The 15298-nt window shown below is 47.2% G+C and overlaps 2 protein-coding genes across 4 annotated transcripts in view; one reads left to right on the plus strand and one right to left on the minus strand.

The window, feature by feature from the left end:
* IFT81 (intraflagellar transport 81) overlaps positions 1-15298 on the minus strand; it is a 192661-nt gene that overhangs the window by 141590 nt on the left and 35773 nt on the right. The gene's annotated exons all lie outside the window — the stretch shown is intronic.
* Positions 1-15298, plus strand: part of LOC138997934 (P2X purinoceptor 7-like) — a 54449-nt gene that overhangs the window by 7235 nt on the left and 31916 nt on the right. For 2 of the 3 annotated variants that reach the window (XM_070399896.1, XM_070399898.1), the window contains exons 5-7: positions 657-737; positions 836-977; positions 1078-1214. In XM_070399896.1, the coding sequence (XP_070255997.1) occupies positions 657-737; positions 836-977; positions 1078-1214 (360 nt within the window). Of the gene's footprint in view, positions 1-656; positions 738-835; positions 978-1077; positions 1215-4615; positions 4762-15298 lie in introns of those variants that run through there. The other variant, XM_070399899.1, reaches the window with a different exon arrangement.

Genomic DNA, 15298 nt, shown 5'->3' on the forward strand with positions numbered 1-15298 from the left:
GTGTATATGTTTTAAAAGTATTACATAGGGCCCTGGCTGGTGTGGCTCAGTTGGTTGGGCATCGTCCCGTGCACCAAAGGTCATGGTTTCGCTTCCTGGTCAGGGCACTTACCAAGGTTGTGAGTTCAATCCCTAGCTGGGGTGTGTGCAAGAGGCAACCAGTGGATGTTTCTCTCTCCCTCTCTCCTATCTCTCTCTCTCTCTCTCTCTCTCTCTCTCTCTCTCTCTCTCGTGTTCTTTCTCTCTCCCTTCCTCCCTCCCTCCCTCCCTCCCTTCCTCCCTCCCTCCCTCCCTCTGTCTCAAAGAAATAGATAAATAAACAAATAAATAGATAAATAAATAAATACTGGTTAGTTTTTAAAAATATTACATAGTGCCCTAGCCAGTTTTGCTCAGGGGATAGAGCATCAGCCTGCGGACCAGCTTTGATTCCTGTCAAGGGCACGTGCCCGGGTTTGGGGCTCAATCCCCAGTAGGGGGCGTGCAGGAGGCAGCTGATCAATGATTCTCTCATCATTGATGCTTCTATCTCTCTCTCCCTCTCCCTTCCTCTCTGAAATCAATTTAAAAAATATTACATAGCTTTGTGAGTGTACATATATTTATACTTACATTAACAATGTTATCATTAACCATACGTTATCATTTTTTTTCAGACCTGCCTTTTTAAAGGCTGCAGAAAACTTCACCCTTTTGGTTAAGAACAACATCTGGTATCCCAAATTTAACTTCACCAAGTAAGTGGTGGTCGGCTGTGTGAGTTCACCAGTGTCTTGGAGAGACCTCTTTTTTGAGATTTTCCTCGCTTCTATTTTCTGCCTCCTCCCAACTTTAGGAGAAACATCCTCCCCAACATCACCACTACCTACCTCAAGTCGTGCATTTACAATGCCGCAACAGATCCGTTCTGCCCCATCTTCCGTCTTGGCAAAATAGTGGAGAATGCAGGGCACAGCTTCCAGGACATGGCTGTCGAGGTAGGCATGGGCCCTGGCTTTGCTGGCACAGTCTCCGGCACGTCTCATTTCAAAACAGGCTCTAAGGAAAGCGTGCTTTGTCTCTGCTCGCAACCCACAGGGCGGCACCATGGGGATCCAGATCAAATGGGGCTGCAACCTGGACAGAGCCACCTCCTTCTGCCTGCCCAGGTACTCCTTCCGCCGCCTGGACACTCGGGACCTGGACCACAATATGTCCCCCAGCTACAATTTCAGGTGGGCGTGGGCATGGGCTTGGGCTGATGGGTGGGCATGTGTGGCGGGTGATGGTGACTGGATCACTCCCCAGTGGGGGCATCCACACCCACCTAAGACCAGCACTCAGGCAGCTGCCACGGGCAGGTGGGAGCCGTGTGCCAGGAAGAATGCTCCGAGAGAGGCCGTGCGCCTGTGGCATCCTGGCCTGTGAGAGCCCTCCTTGCCGGCCCTTTCTTGTCTCAAGAAACATATTGAGCCTGGCTGCTGTGGCTCAGTGGTTGAGCATCGACCTATGAACCGGGAGGTCATGGTTCAATTCCCGGTCAGGGCACACGCCCAGGTTGTGAGCTTGATCCCCAGTGTGGGCTGTGCAGGAGGCAGCCAATCAATGATTCTCTCTCATCGTTGATGTTTCTATCTCTTTCTCCCTCTCCCTTCCTCTTTAAAATCAATAAAAAATTAAAAAATTAAAGAAACATGTTGAGGCAACTTTCAGAGCAGCTGAGGGAGGCTGGCTGCTCTACTCTCTCGAGCCAGCCTCAGCCGGGACCCTCACTCACTGCTTTCGAGGAAGGGCTGAGTTTGTGACCCTCTAGTCCAGAGGCCTCTGGGCTCTGACCCAGGAACTGATTTCTCAAATACAGAGTCTGCCCCGGCATCTCCAATGTGCACAGGATACAGGTTTCAGTCTCAGGATGGGCCTTTGCTGGTATTTCTCTGTTGAAAGTGCTGTGTATTCGTTTCCTAGGGTTGCCATAACAGATTACTACAAACCAGGGGGCTGGGGACAACAGGAGTTTATCCTCTCACAGTTCTGGAGGGCAGAAGCCCCACATCCCGGTGTCAGCAAGGCCGGGCTCCTTTCTTGCCTCTTCCAGCTTCCGGTGACTCCCGACAATCCTTGGTGTCCCTTGGCTGGTAGACACGTCCCTCCAGTCTCTGCCTTCTGCCCTCTGGGTCTCTGTCTGTGTGTCCCCTCCTCTTCTTAGAAAGACACCAGTCATATTAGATTCAGGGCCTGCCTTAACTCAGTGTGTCCTCATCTTAGGGGCCAGGGTCCCGTTTGCCACTTTCCTGTCGCCACATACGTTTGCACCTGCCCTTTGTCACATCTTGCACACAAGTAGCCACTATCAAAAACAGGCCCCAGGCCCTGGCTGGTTTGGTACAGTGGATAGAGCGTTGGCCTGTGGACTGTAGGGTCAAGGGCACATGCCCGGGTTGTGGGCTTGATCCCCAGTATGGGCGTGCAGGAGGCAGCTGATCAATGATTCTCTCTCATCATTGATGTTTCTATCTCTCTCCCCATCTCCCTTCCTCTCTGAAATTTAAAAAAAAAAAGTCCCAGGAGGGGCCACCTGAGTAGGTCAGTGGTGCTTTTTGTGTTGCATGTCTCCCTCTAGTGGTGACATGGGTAATCAAATGCACATGTGATCTGCAGTCCTTTTGAACCATCTGGCTCACGGATAGAAAGGCAGATGTTTGAATCTTTTCCTAAGCAAGGATTTCGATCTGTGTTGCTCTGTTTCTACCCTCACACAGTTCTTGTAGAAACCACTGGGCTGGAACCCCAAAATAGAGAGAAGCCGATGGGACCCTCACAAGGACAGCCCTCCCCTGACTCCTGCCAGCATCAGGCCCTGCCCAAGTCCCAGGCCTGGGCCATGGCACGGGGACAGATCACGGGCCAAGAGTTTAGGTTCCGGGATTCCCTGTATAAAACAGGCAGCAAATGGTATCACGTCTCAGTGGTTCTCCCTCAGCTATTTCCCTGTGTGTGTGTGTGTATGTGTGTGTGTGTGTGTGTGTTTTAAGGCTTTGAGACAGTTCACCCATTTGAAGTATAGAATTCTGTTTTCAGTACATTCACCGAGTTGTGCACCTACCACCACAGTCAGTTTTAGAACATTTCCATCACCCGTACCCTTTAGCTTTCACCTCTCTGTTCCTCTCACCCCAGCCCCTGGCAACCTCTCATCTACTTTCTGTTTCTGCATTTGCCTGTTCTGGACTGTCATATGAATGGAGTCATACAGCATGTGGCCTTCTATTTAAAGATCTATCAGTAATTTTTTTAAAGTAGTGCCTGTTAGGTGTGATCAAATAATTGAATGTACCCCCTCCCCTGGGAATTGACCTTTAGCCCACTTCACAATGGACATGCCTCTTGCTTAGACCACATTCCACCTGCTAAGACCATTATCTCTCCCCTCCGGTGTTTCCCAGAATCCCGACCTGCACAGAGAATTCTCCTCCCAGAAAAAGCCCGCCTAGAGTCCTTTAAAAAACTCTGACTCCCAGTCTTTGGGTGCTGGCCCATCTGGGTTTCCAGATGACCTTTACCCCTTTTGGCCTCATGCATTCCTCCTTCGGCGACCCTAACAGTGCCTGCATACAGAAGAGAAAACTTCATAGAAGTGGCCTTACTGTGCACTCAGCCCAGAGCTTAAGACTTGGAGCATTTGAAATCTTAGCTTTATTGCTTCTGAGGAAACAGGACCCTGGGTCCACTGTAACACCCAGATCTGAAGTTGACCATTTTATACAAAACCTGCTTTGCTTTGAACCTGCCAAAATTTGCTTTCATTGAAATTTAAGCTAAACTCCACTAGAATCCTACAAAAACTCTGTCCCTTTGCTTGGGACACGGCTCCTCTGGCATGTGTTCGCCCTCATTGAGGGGTCAAATCCTAGCTTTGTTGGATGGCTAATTTGTTCCTGGGAGTCTTAGGCTGCTGGGCCTAAGTCCTGGACGAACCTCCCAGGGCACAGAGCAGGATGGAGAGAGGATCCAGAGGGTCATGCAGGAAATATTCAGCATAGAAATAAAGTCCACCCTTCCCTCCCCACTACCCAGCAAATCTGATTCCCCACTATCTACAGACAGGAGTGTTGTGAGGAAGTGTGTGGGGGGTGAGGGCGGAGGGGAGGCAGAGACCTTGGTTCACCCAGTGTTCATACACATCTGGGACTGAGTAAAGGGCTGCAGAAAATGAATCAGTCAGTCTCTGAGTGGCTCTTGAGGCCATGGAAAGATCTAGGTCCTTTACTAAGGCACAATGAAAGCACCGGGTCGCCTGACATTTGAAGGGCTGCCCCTTCCCCCCAAATGAAATGAGTCAAAAAAGTGAAGGGAACAGGGGGAAGGGCAGAATTCTAAAAAAAAAAAAAATGCCCTTCCTTTGAACACCATCATTGTGCGAGCATGTGAGGGAGGCCAGCGGGGGTGGGGTCAGCTGGGAGGCAGGCCTATAGGACTTGTCTTCCCTTGTTTATTTCCCAGCCACATCTGGGCAGCAGCCAGGGTCCGCCCTCATTGTGTCATCATTGGAGGAGCTCAAACTTAAAGGCTCCAGTTTAAATTCAGGGCGTTTCATTTTCTCTTACTGGTGGGCCTGCTGTGGCTGTTCTGGAGCCAGCTCCAAGACAAGAGTGAGCCTCTCACCATGCCAGCCTGCTGCGATGATATATTCCTGTATGAGACCAACAAAGTCATCCAGATCCAGAACACGAGCTATGGCACCATTAAGTGGTTCTTCCACATGATTGTTTTTTCCTATGTTAGGTAAGTGGGGTGTGGAGATGACCCCAGATCTCTGCAGTGGTTGCCCACAGCTTTTGGTGCACATCCTGAATTCTACGTGGTTTTAAAACCCGAACGTGTGTCTCACAGCAAGCTGGTAGAGAAGTGTGTGTGTGTGTGTGTGTGTGTGTGTGTGTGTGTGTGTGTGTGTTGAGGGCGGGGGGGGGGGGCGGGGAAGGAGGGGGCGGGGCGAGCAAGCAGCAGACAGGAGAAAGCTGTGCCAGTTTGCTACAGAAAGAAGCTTGTGAGGCAAGTGTGACACTCTGGTTCTATACCAGGCCTGCCAGGGTGAAATGGGTGGGGCATGCCTGGGAAAGGTGGGAAAACACAGGGCAACACCCTTGATTTCCAGGGAGAAGGCCATGAATCGGGGTGCAAGTAGTGATGCTGCTGGTAGCTGTCTGAGTCATCACTGCTTAGGGGCAGGAATAGGATCAGACTTGTAAATACCACTTTAGATCTTCTCCATGGTTAGGAAGGCTCCCCATGCTCTTTTTTTTTTCAGTTATAGCTCATCTATAGTAATAAAAGGGTAATATGCTAATTAGACCAGGAGACCTTCTGGTAGACATTCCGGACGTCCTTCCAGACAAAGCCATGGTGGCAGGGCCGAGGCAGAGGTGGTTAGGGGCGATCAGGCCAGGAGGGGAGGGCAGTTGGAAGTGATCAGGCTGGCAGGGGAGGGGGGACAGTTGGGGGTGAGCAGGCTGGCAGGGGGGGCAGTTGGGGGCGAGCAGGCCAGCGGTGGGGGGGGGGGGCAGTTGAGGGTATGCAGGTCAGCAAGGGGGGGGCCGTTGGGGGCGAGAAGATCGGCGGGGGGGGTCAGTTGGGGGCGAGCAGGCTGGCAGGCAGAGTGGTTAGGAGCAATCAGGCAGGCAGACAGTGAGCAGTTAGGAGCCAGCAGTCCCAGATTGGGAGAGGGATGTCCGACTGCCAGTTTAGGACCAATCCCAGCAGTTGGACATCCCCCAAGGGGTCCCAGATTGGAGAGAGTACAGGCTGGACTGAGGGACACCCCCACCCCCCTGTGCATGAATTTTGTGCACCGGGCCACTAGTTGAGATATAATTTGTACACTATATAATTCTCTCATTTAACACATTGTTTGCAGGTAGTTTTTATTGCGCGCTAACAGGTGGCACGGGCCATTTTTGCTAATTTTTTGGGCAAATGGCAACGTTCAGTAAAATTACGATAACTTTAGTTTACGTTTATGTAAAACGTATTAGTAAAACGTATAAATACGTTTCCTGCATACAATGTGTTAAAGTGTACAATTTCATAGTTTTTATCATATTCACAGAGTTGTGCAATCATCACCACAATTTTAGAATATTTACATTACCTCAAGAGGAAATCCCACCTCCCTTAGTTACATTCCCATTCCCCCGAAGCTTCAGGCACCCACTGATCTGTTCTCTGTCTCTATGGATTTGCCTATTCTGAACATTTCATATAAATGGAATCACACAGTATGTGGTCTTTTGTGTCTGGCTTCTCTCACTGAGCATCATGTTTTCAAGGTTCGTTCACATTGGAGCACGTATCAGTACTTCATTCTTTCTTATGGCTGCATAATATTCCACTGTATAGATGGACCACTTTGTGGTGGACATTTGGGTTGTTGATCAATTTGGGGCTATTATGGATTATGGATCATGCTTTTGTTCAGCTGGTGTGGCTCAGTGGTTGAGCATCAATCCATGAACCAAGCGGTCACTGGTTTGATTCCCAGTCAGGGCACATGCCTGGGTTGTGGGCTCGATCCCCACTAGGGGGTGGGCAGGAAGCAGCCAATTGATGATGTTTCTCATCGATGTTTCTATCTCTCTATCCCTCTCCCTTCCTCTCTCTCTAAAATAAATAAAAACATATTTTTTAAAAATCATGCTGTTATGAACATTTGTGTACAGATTTTTGCAAGAACCTATGTTTGCATGAACAGTTTTCTTGGGTATGTAATTATGAATGAAATTGGTGGGTCACTTGGTAACTCTTTCAACCTTTTGTGGAAACAACCATTTTTCACAGCAGCTGCACCATTTCACATGCCCACCATCAATATTTGTCCCAATTTCTCCACATCCTCCCCTTACACTTGTTATTATCTGTCTTTTTGGATTGCGGGCATCCTAGTGGGATGTAAAGTGGTATCTCTTTGTGGTTTTGGTTCACATTTTCCTAATGGGTAATGTCCGCTTGCTCTTTGTGATGATGATGACAACTTACGTCTGTACAGGGAGACAGCGTTGTTTACCACCTAAGGGTTAGCAGGGGTCCTCAAACTACGCCCCACGGGCCACATGCGGCCCGCCGAGAACATTTATCTGGCCCGCCAGGTGTTTTTGCCGCCGCTGCCTGTCCTGCTTAGCATCCGACTCATCCCGGGCCCGCAGTGCACATGTGTGGAATGTCTGAGGGACAGTGAGCTGGCCCCCTGTTTAAAAAGTTTGAGGACCTCTGGGTTAGAGTCACTCAAGCTCTCAGAGCATCAGATTCTGCCTCTGTTCACAGAGTGGTTGTGGTAATTAAATAGAAAAGGCATGCACGCCCTTCTCAATGCCTGGCATAGGGTAGGAGCTCCCCAAATGTCAGCTCTTTTTCAAAAGAATCTTTTTTAATCTAATGGGTACCTTCATAATGCAGTACACCCTCTCCTCTGACTATCAAAGTAATCATGCCCACACTTGGGGTTTGAGGTCTGAAAAGGTGGATTCGAAAATCCTTTACCTCTTTGCGTTTCCTTTTCTATAAAATGGGGATGATGGTTGTTGTGAGAATTAAGTGAGTTAATAAATGCAGAGCTGCTAGAAAAATACCTGGCATAAGGGAAGCGCTTACTAAGTGTGAATTCTTCCTATTAATCGTAACTATTAGGATCATCATTATTTAATTCATGTGTTTACTATGCAACAAATAGTAATAAACTCATATGCTAGAATTCTAAAATAAGAGATTACTTAGACAAGATATCAAAGGACTGATGATAAAAAACATAGTAAATTCCTACAAAGATCATATTTCAGATCATTCCATGTAACAGATAATGTAACGTTCTAGTATGCTTGGGTCCAGCATGCAGTTTCTTAAAAACAGATCATTGTACATATGAGAAAGATTATTATGAGAACACCTTACAATGATAACTATTTTTCTTCCATAAGGTGGACTCTTATTTTACATGCATTTAATTCCCTTAATTTTAGTTACACACATTCCACCAGAGCATGGAGAGAGGGCACAATTAAAACAGGGCAATGATTCGGTGACTGGTGCCCGGAGTAAGGGGGAGATGGATACTTGAGTTGGGGTTCCCTCAGTCAGTCTCTGCTTCCACGTGCTTCTCACAGAGTGAGCATTTTGCTGTCCTAACTGTGGATCTAAATACACCTTTTCCACTCAACATGCCCCCTGAAATAAGCCAACTCCTTCACAGTTGCCTTCCTTTCACTTCCCGCAAAACTGGAAAAACAGCAACTTGTTCCAGGGCAGCAGGAGGAAAGCCTGCGGCTATGCATTGTGCACAATGCAAGGGCCTAGCAAAGGCAATTTTAATGAGACACAATTTTTACCTTAAGTCCCCACTTTGGAATATAACCCCACGTGAAATGCTTCCCTATTGTTTATATTTTAAAATATGAAATTGAAGGAAAAAATGCTGCCAGCTTTGCTTTTCCCCTCTGTGTTAACAGAAGACTTACATCTCTCTGAATGGTGTCCCATAGAACACAGTGTGGGCAATGCTGCCTTCAATTGTATTCTGAGGCTGCAAGTTGATGTAACTGCAAGTTGGCCATCTGTGAAATGGGTAGACTCATGGTGCCCCGGCGTTGAGGGATGTTGTATGCATCAAATAGGACTGGTGTGGACCACTGATGGAAGTCCAGAAAGGCTCAGGTAAAATTTGGGATATGCAGCAGCAGGTGGTGAGTTCTGGCCATAGGGTTCTGGGTTCAGTGGTTGTATATACTAGGGCCAAAAAGGCAAAGGGCCAGGATAACAAAGTAAGACAATGCATCAGTTATTGAAACTGGGGTCCAAGACAGGGGCTAGCAATACTGGAAATAAGACTAGAGGCTGAGTCTGGCTGGCATAGCTCAGTGGTCGAGCATTAACCTATGAACTAGGAGGTCACAATTAGATTGCCGGTCAGGGCACATGCCTGGGTTGCAGGCTCCATCCCCAAAGGGAGGCAGCCGATCAATGATTCTCTCTCATCACTGATGTTTCTATCTCTCCCTCTCCCTTTCTCTCTGAAATCAATTTGAAAAAAAAAAAAAAAAAGACAAGAGGCTGAGCAGCTTCTCATAGTCCCTCACAACCAAGTTCAAGTCTGGTGTCAAAGGCAGGACCTGCAGCTGCAGGCAGGGTCATGTGGCTCCAGCTCCCAGGGTTGCAGCAGTATGTGGACAGGATGCTGAGTAGGTCTGTGCTAATCATATTGTTTGGATGTCTGACAGAAACCTACCTCAAGTTATCCAGCAAGCCACACAGGGGGATTTACTGTCAAGTAACTGGGCAGTGGAAGAGATGGAACTGTCCTCTGACATGGATGGTCATAAAAGTTCAAACTGTGTTATCAGGGCTGGTTCTCTCTCCACATCTTGGATCTACTGGGTATTTCGTTTTCTTCTTGAATAGGCTATCTATGTAGGAAGGTGGCACACCTCACATCCTCCCCTTATAGCAACCAGAGGAACAAATAGGGTTTCTTGATACCTCTGCCAAAAAAGTCTCAGGAAAGACTCTGATTGGTTGAACTTGAGTTACATATTCATCCCTAAACCAATCATTGGCCAACCATGGGTCATGTGCTCACTCTTGTGGCAGGGAGTAGAGAGAGGGTAACAGAGCTGAATGAGCCGGACCTATCCACTGTCAATGGCTTTTCCTTAGGAAAAAAGAATTCTGTTGCCGGAAGAAATGGGAAAAGAAAGTGGTGGGTAGGGGCAGAGTGGGGAGAGACAGTAAAAAAACAAACATCCATTACAAAGTCTCAATGGATAATTATGATTTGAACAGTGCAATTATGGGGGGATTCCCATGTTATGGACTCCACTTCTTGATTATATGTCAAGCTTAATTTCCCAGCCTCTCTTGCAGCTAGGAGATAGGCATGAGACCCAAGTCCAAAGCTTTTCAAATATAAGAACTATGCAACACTTTAGTACATAGGGAATAACATCATGTGGTGGGCGTGAGCAGAATTCATCTTTAGGAATTTATGGGGACAGTACCAACCTTGACCAAACCAATGGGGACTATGTTCCTGAACCCCATGCTTTAGAAATCCCGCTGTGGTACTCCACTGGCTGCAAGCTTCCCCATGAAGTAAGAAGCCAGTTTCCTACTGCTGCTTAAGGAATTACTCCAAACTCAGTGGCATAAAACACCATCCACATAGCAGCTCACAGTTCTGTAGGTTAGTGGTTTGGGTAATGAGTGGGTTCTCTGCTCAGAGACTCACAAGGTTGAAATCTAACTGTGAGCTGGGTCTAGTTCTCACTTTGGGACTCTGGGGGAACTTTTTACTTCTAAGCTCATTCTTGTTGGTAAAATTTCAATTCCTTACAGTTACAGGACTGAGAGCTCTGTCTCCTCGCTGGCTGTCAACCAGGTGCCACTCTTAAGATAATGGAGGTCACCTTCATTCTTTGTGAATGTGGCCTTTTCCAGCTTCAAGCCAGTGATGACACAATAAATTGTTCTCATGCTTCAAGTCTCTAACTTCTCTTCTGATACCAGCCAAAGAAAACACTCTGCTTTTAAAGGGCTCATGGGATTGAGTCTAGCCTACCCAGGTGTTCTTCCTATCTTAAGGTCAGCTGTGTAATAGAACCTAATCATGGAAGCATATCCATCATACTCAAAGCTCAGGGAGTTAGGCAGGGTTCATATACCAGGATATAGGAGACACTGAGGGTCATCTTAGAGGTTTGCCTGCCACAGGGCTAGAATGTGCCCATTCAGAGCTGCACACTCCCATCCCACCATGCCCTGGGGATGCAGGACTGCAGAATTCTCTTCCCAAATGGCCCTGAACCTCTTCCCAGATTTATTCTCTTGAAAGAAGACTATAGCATCCATGGGCATGGGCAGGTGTATACAGGTGGAGGGAGGTTGGGCATGGAGGAGATAGGAATACAAACGTAGGGAGAGAGATCATTTAGGAGACTACAGGATAATCCAGGTGAGAGTTGATGGTGACCTGGCCTAAGGAAGTGCCAGTGGTAGAGATGTAGATGGATTTGAATAACATTAGGAAAATAAAACAATAGAACATGAAGGGGAGTGAAGGAAAGGGTAAGTTAAGGAGTGTGCTATGTTTCAGGCTTGAGCAACTAATGGGTGGTAGAAGAATTTATTGGGGTGGGGAATATGGGAGAAAAAGCCTTTTGGGGGTGGAAGATGATTTCAGAACTGAAGGTTTGATGTGTCTGTGGGACACACAAATGTAGAGGCTCAGTGGGTAGTTAGATATATGAATCTGAAGCTAAAGATACAGATTTCTATATGGGGTAACCAGAACATTGGAAGTAGCTGCAACTGACCAGCAAGAGAAAATGTACATGAGAAGGCAAGAAGGCTTAGGACAGATTTCCGAGGATAGGAATGCTAACCATTGGGAGCACAGATGTCCTGGTAGGATCTCAGCAGGGTGGTCACAGAGATACAAAGAAAGTTAGGAGGATGTGGATTCCAGGAAGCTGAGGGGAGAAGGGGAAGGAGCTAGTGCGTGATCATTGGTGTCAAATGCTGCTGAGAGTCCCAAAAAGAACAGGTCTGTGGTGCATCTATTGGACTCAGTGAAGATGAAGTTGTTTACTTGGCAAGGGAGGCTTTGGAGGAGTGGTGGGGGCGGGCACCAGACTGGAGTGGGTGGAGGAATGGATGGAAACGGGGAAATGGATGGGGTGACTCATTCTTCCAAGGGACTTGGCTACAAAGGAGAAGAGAGACATCAAGTGGTGGTAGGAGAAGAATATGGGGTCAAGGGAGGATTCATTTTCAAGATGGGAGATGACACTGAAATTTAGATGGTGAGGAGATGGGAGAGAGGGAGATGATGAGATAAGTGAATATTGTCATGGTCATCAGCGACACCAACTAGCGAGCCTAAGGAAAGCTTGCTGTGTTCTGTGGCTGTTCTAATTGTTAGACATTTCTTCTTCACTCTGAGCCCAAATCCATCTCCCTGTAATTTCCCCCCTTTGGTTAGAGTTCTGCCCTGTGGCCCTTCTACTTGACACTCTTCAAATGGCTGCATCCTGTTATTGTATTTCTCCTCCTCTTCAAAATAGCAGCCCGACCCCTCCAGCCCTGTGTCCCCCAACATGGGGCCTAGACCTTTACTGTCTCAGCCAAGCCCACACACCCACACTCCTGTTTGTCAAGTCCTCTTCAAAGGTGATGCTGGCACTTTCACTTTGCTAGTGGAAACATGCAGTAACCCAGCCTGTTGTGGTTTGAGATATAAAATGATAACAGCTGCAAATTTATCTTAACATGTGTGTAATGTGTCTTAGGTGAGAAAAGACTATGTGCCTGGCAACGTGAGGAAGGAGGGTGGAGGGGCAAAGAAGCATAGTGCTCATGAGAATAAACTGAGCCTCGGTGGTTAGACTGAATGCTTCCTCCTGAAGATCAGGAACATGGATGTGGTCCTTTATATGGTAAGAGGAACTTAGCAGATGTGCTGAAGTTCAAGGTCTTGAGATGGGGAGGTTATCCTTGGTTATCTGAGTGGCCCCAGTGTAATCACAAGACTTCTTAAAAGAGAGAGACAGGAAGGTCAGCGTTAGAGAAAGGAGATGTGACAATGGGAGAAAGGGCTGGACTTGCAGAAGTGCCCGCAGCCTCTGGAAGCTGGAAGAGGTGAGGAACAGGTTTTCTCATGGAGCCTCCAGAAGGAATCAGCCCTGCTGTCACCTTGATTGAGCAACAAAACCCCTAGAGCTGTAGGGGAATACATGTGTCTTGTTTTAACCCACTAGGTTCGTGGTAATTTGCTACAGCAGCAATGAGTCATTGATACAATCAGTATTTAACTTGCTTTGGGGGTGCAGGCTCTCCACCACTTTCTTCTCAATGCATCTCTTGCTGCCCTTGGCTGTTTGCCAAGGCGAGTGGACCAGGGATGGACATAGTCTGATTCTTTTCTGGGGATTTTATGCGCAAGAAGCAGAGGCTTCGGGCCCAGCATCCCCATGAGGTTCAGAAGGCACACAGCCCGGCGTCCACAGCTGCTTCCAGGGTAGGCGGGGGTTAACCAGCTGGAAACCGGTTCACTTTCAGGTCAATTTAGAGTAACCTTTGCTCAGTGAGCCCAGACACTGTGAGGAAGAGCCAGGCTTGGCTGAGAGGCACTTCTTCCCCCACCGTGTTCTGAGGTCTCTCTCCATGCCCGCCCGGTGCCAATTCCCCCAGATATGCCAGTCTGTGCAAGTTGCCAAAGTCGTTCATATTCAGAGCCTGTGGATCGGGATTCTGAAGAACCTCATTATAACGGGGATCCTTGTCTACATGTGGTGAGTCAGGTGCAGAGTGCAAGCCTGAGGGCTTCTGGGGCTGACCTCATTCTCATACCCCCTTCTTCCACCCCGTTTCCCCTGCCCTTCAGACAGGCTTCTCTCATGTCAGCCCTCTCCACCTTCCAGACTCTGCACTCTCTTCTTCCCCATTATCTCTACCTACCCATCGGACATGACCCAGCTAAGTCCCCAGCGCCTTGCTGCCCCTTTCACTTCAGGGACATGTGGTTTGCAGGCTTCAGAGGATCAGAATTGTTGCTGCCCACAGCCAGAAGGTGACAGGGAGCAGGAAGCCAGGCAGTTAGCTCCTCATTCAGGGACTGAACCCATGGTCCCTGAAAGGTTCATGGCTTGTCTGAGCCACCAAGTGAGTCGGGAGAGAGCTGCTGGGACAGTCGTTAGTATGTTCTTCCCATCGGGCAGGGCACTGCAAACTCTTTTTCCCCCTGCGATGTGGCTCTGAAGCATTTGAATTCTTAAAATGATACGTTCATTATTATACAGAGAAAAGTCCTCCGATGTACAGGGGCCTGGATTCCACTCAGGCTGCTCTAGAACACACTGTCCATTCTGGAATGGACATGAGAGACCAGAACTGAGCTTCCCAAACAGTGGGCCAGCTTGAACCAGGATTTTCCTGGGAAAATGTTGCAATAGCCAACGGGGAAAAACATGGCACAGACCATGTCCATGTTGTGATGGGAGGCAGCAATGTGCTGTTGAACAGTGTTATCTATTTGTCTGTGGAATTACATTGACTAGCTCTGTCTTGTGGACGCTGGTTGGGTCTCAATTCTGGATCTCTTGCCACCACTCTTTCTTCATGAGCTTTCTTTTTTAATGAGTGTTATAGAAATACTAAAATATATTGAGAAGAATATAATAAACACTCATACGCCACTGTTCCACTTAGGAAAAGAACATTACTAGTCCAGGTTTACCTCCCTGCAGACCCAGCCTGCATCCGTTCTCTTTCCTCTCCCCTTCTAAACATCATCCTGAATTTGGTGCCTGGATAAGTTGTAGAAATATCAAAACAACCATAGAATTGTTTTTATGTTTCTACAACATATGTCCATAACTATAAAAAGGTTTTCCTTGAGGTGAAATTCCTAAAACATAAAATCAACCTTTTTTTAAAAAAAAATCCTTACCCAAGGATATTTTTCCATTAATTTTTAGGGAGAGTAGAAGAGTGAGGGAAAGACAGAGGGAAACATTGATGTGAGAGAAATGCATCGATTGGTTGCCTCCTGCATGAGCCCCTATCAAGGCCTGGGCCGGGGAGGAGTCTGAACCAAGGTACATGCCTTTGACCGGAATCGAATCGGGACCCTTTGGTCTGCAGGCTGATGCTCTATCCGCTGAGCCAAACCAGCTAGGGTAAAATCAATCATTTTAACATGAGCAAGTCAGTGGCATTTGGTACATGCACAAGGTTGTTCAATCACCATCTCTGTCTAGTTCCAGAACATTTTCATTGCCTAAAAGAAGCTCTATGCCCATTCGGCAGTTAGTTCCCATTTCTCCCTGCTCCCAGCTCCTGGCAACCATCAATCTACTACTCTCTGTCTCTATGGATTTTCCTATTCTGGATCTTTCATATCAGTAGGATCATATAATATGTGATCTTTTGCGTCTGGCTTCTTTCACTTAGCATAGTGTTTTCGAGGTTCATCCACAGGGTAGCATGTTTCAGTACTTTATTCCTTTTCATGGCTGAATAATATATGGGTAGATCACTTTTTTTTTCTTCCATTCATGTACTGTTGAACCTTTGGGTTGTCTCCTTTTGGTTATTGTGAATAGTGCTGCTATGAATACATGTGGACAGGTATTTGAGTATATAATTATGTTCTGGATTTCTTTAAACCTTATATCATAATGTGGCATGCTTTGGTTGCTCAACATTGTTCTTTTCTTTATTTAAAAAAATATATTTTATTGATTTTTTACAGAGAGGAAGGGAGAGAGATAGAGAGTTAGAA

Source organism: Myotis yumanensis, unplaced genomic scaffold (genome assembly GCF_028538775.1).
Source record: "Myotis yumanensis isolate MYYU_CA2020_CCGP unplaced genomic scaffold, mMyoYum1.0.hap1 SCAF_19, whole genome shotgun sequence".
NCBI lineage: Eukaryota > Metazoa > Chordata > Mammalia > Chiroptera > Vespertilionidae > Myotis > Myotis yumanensis.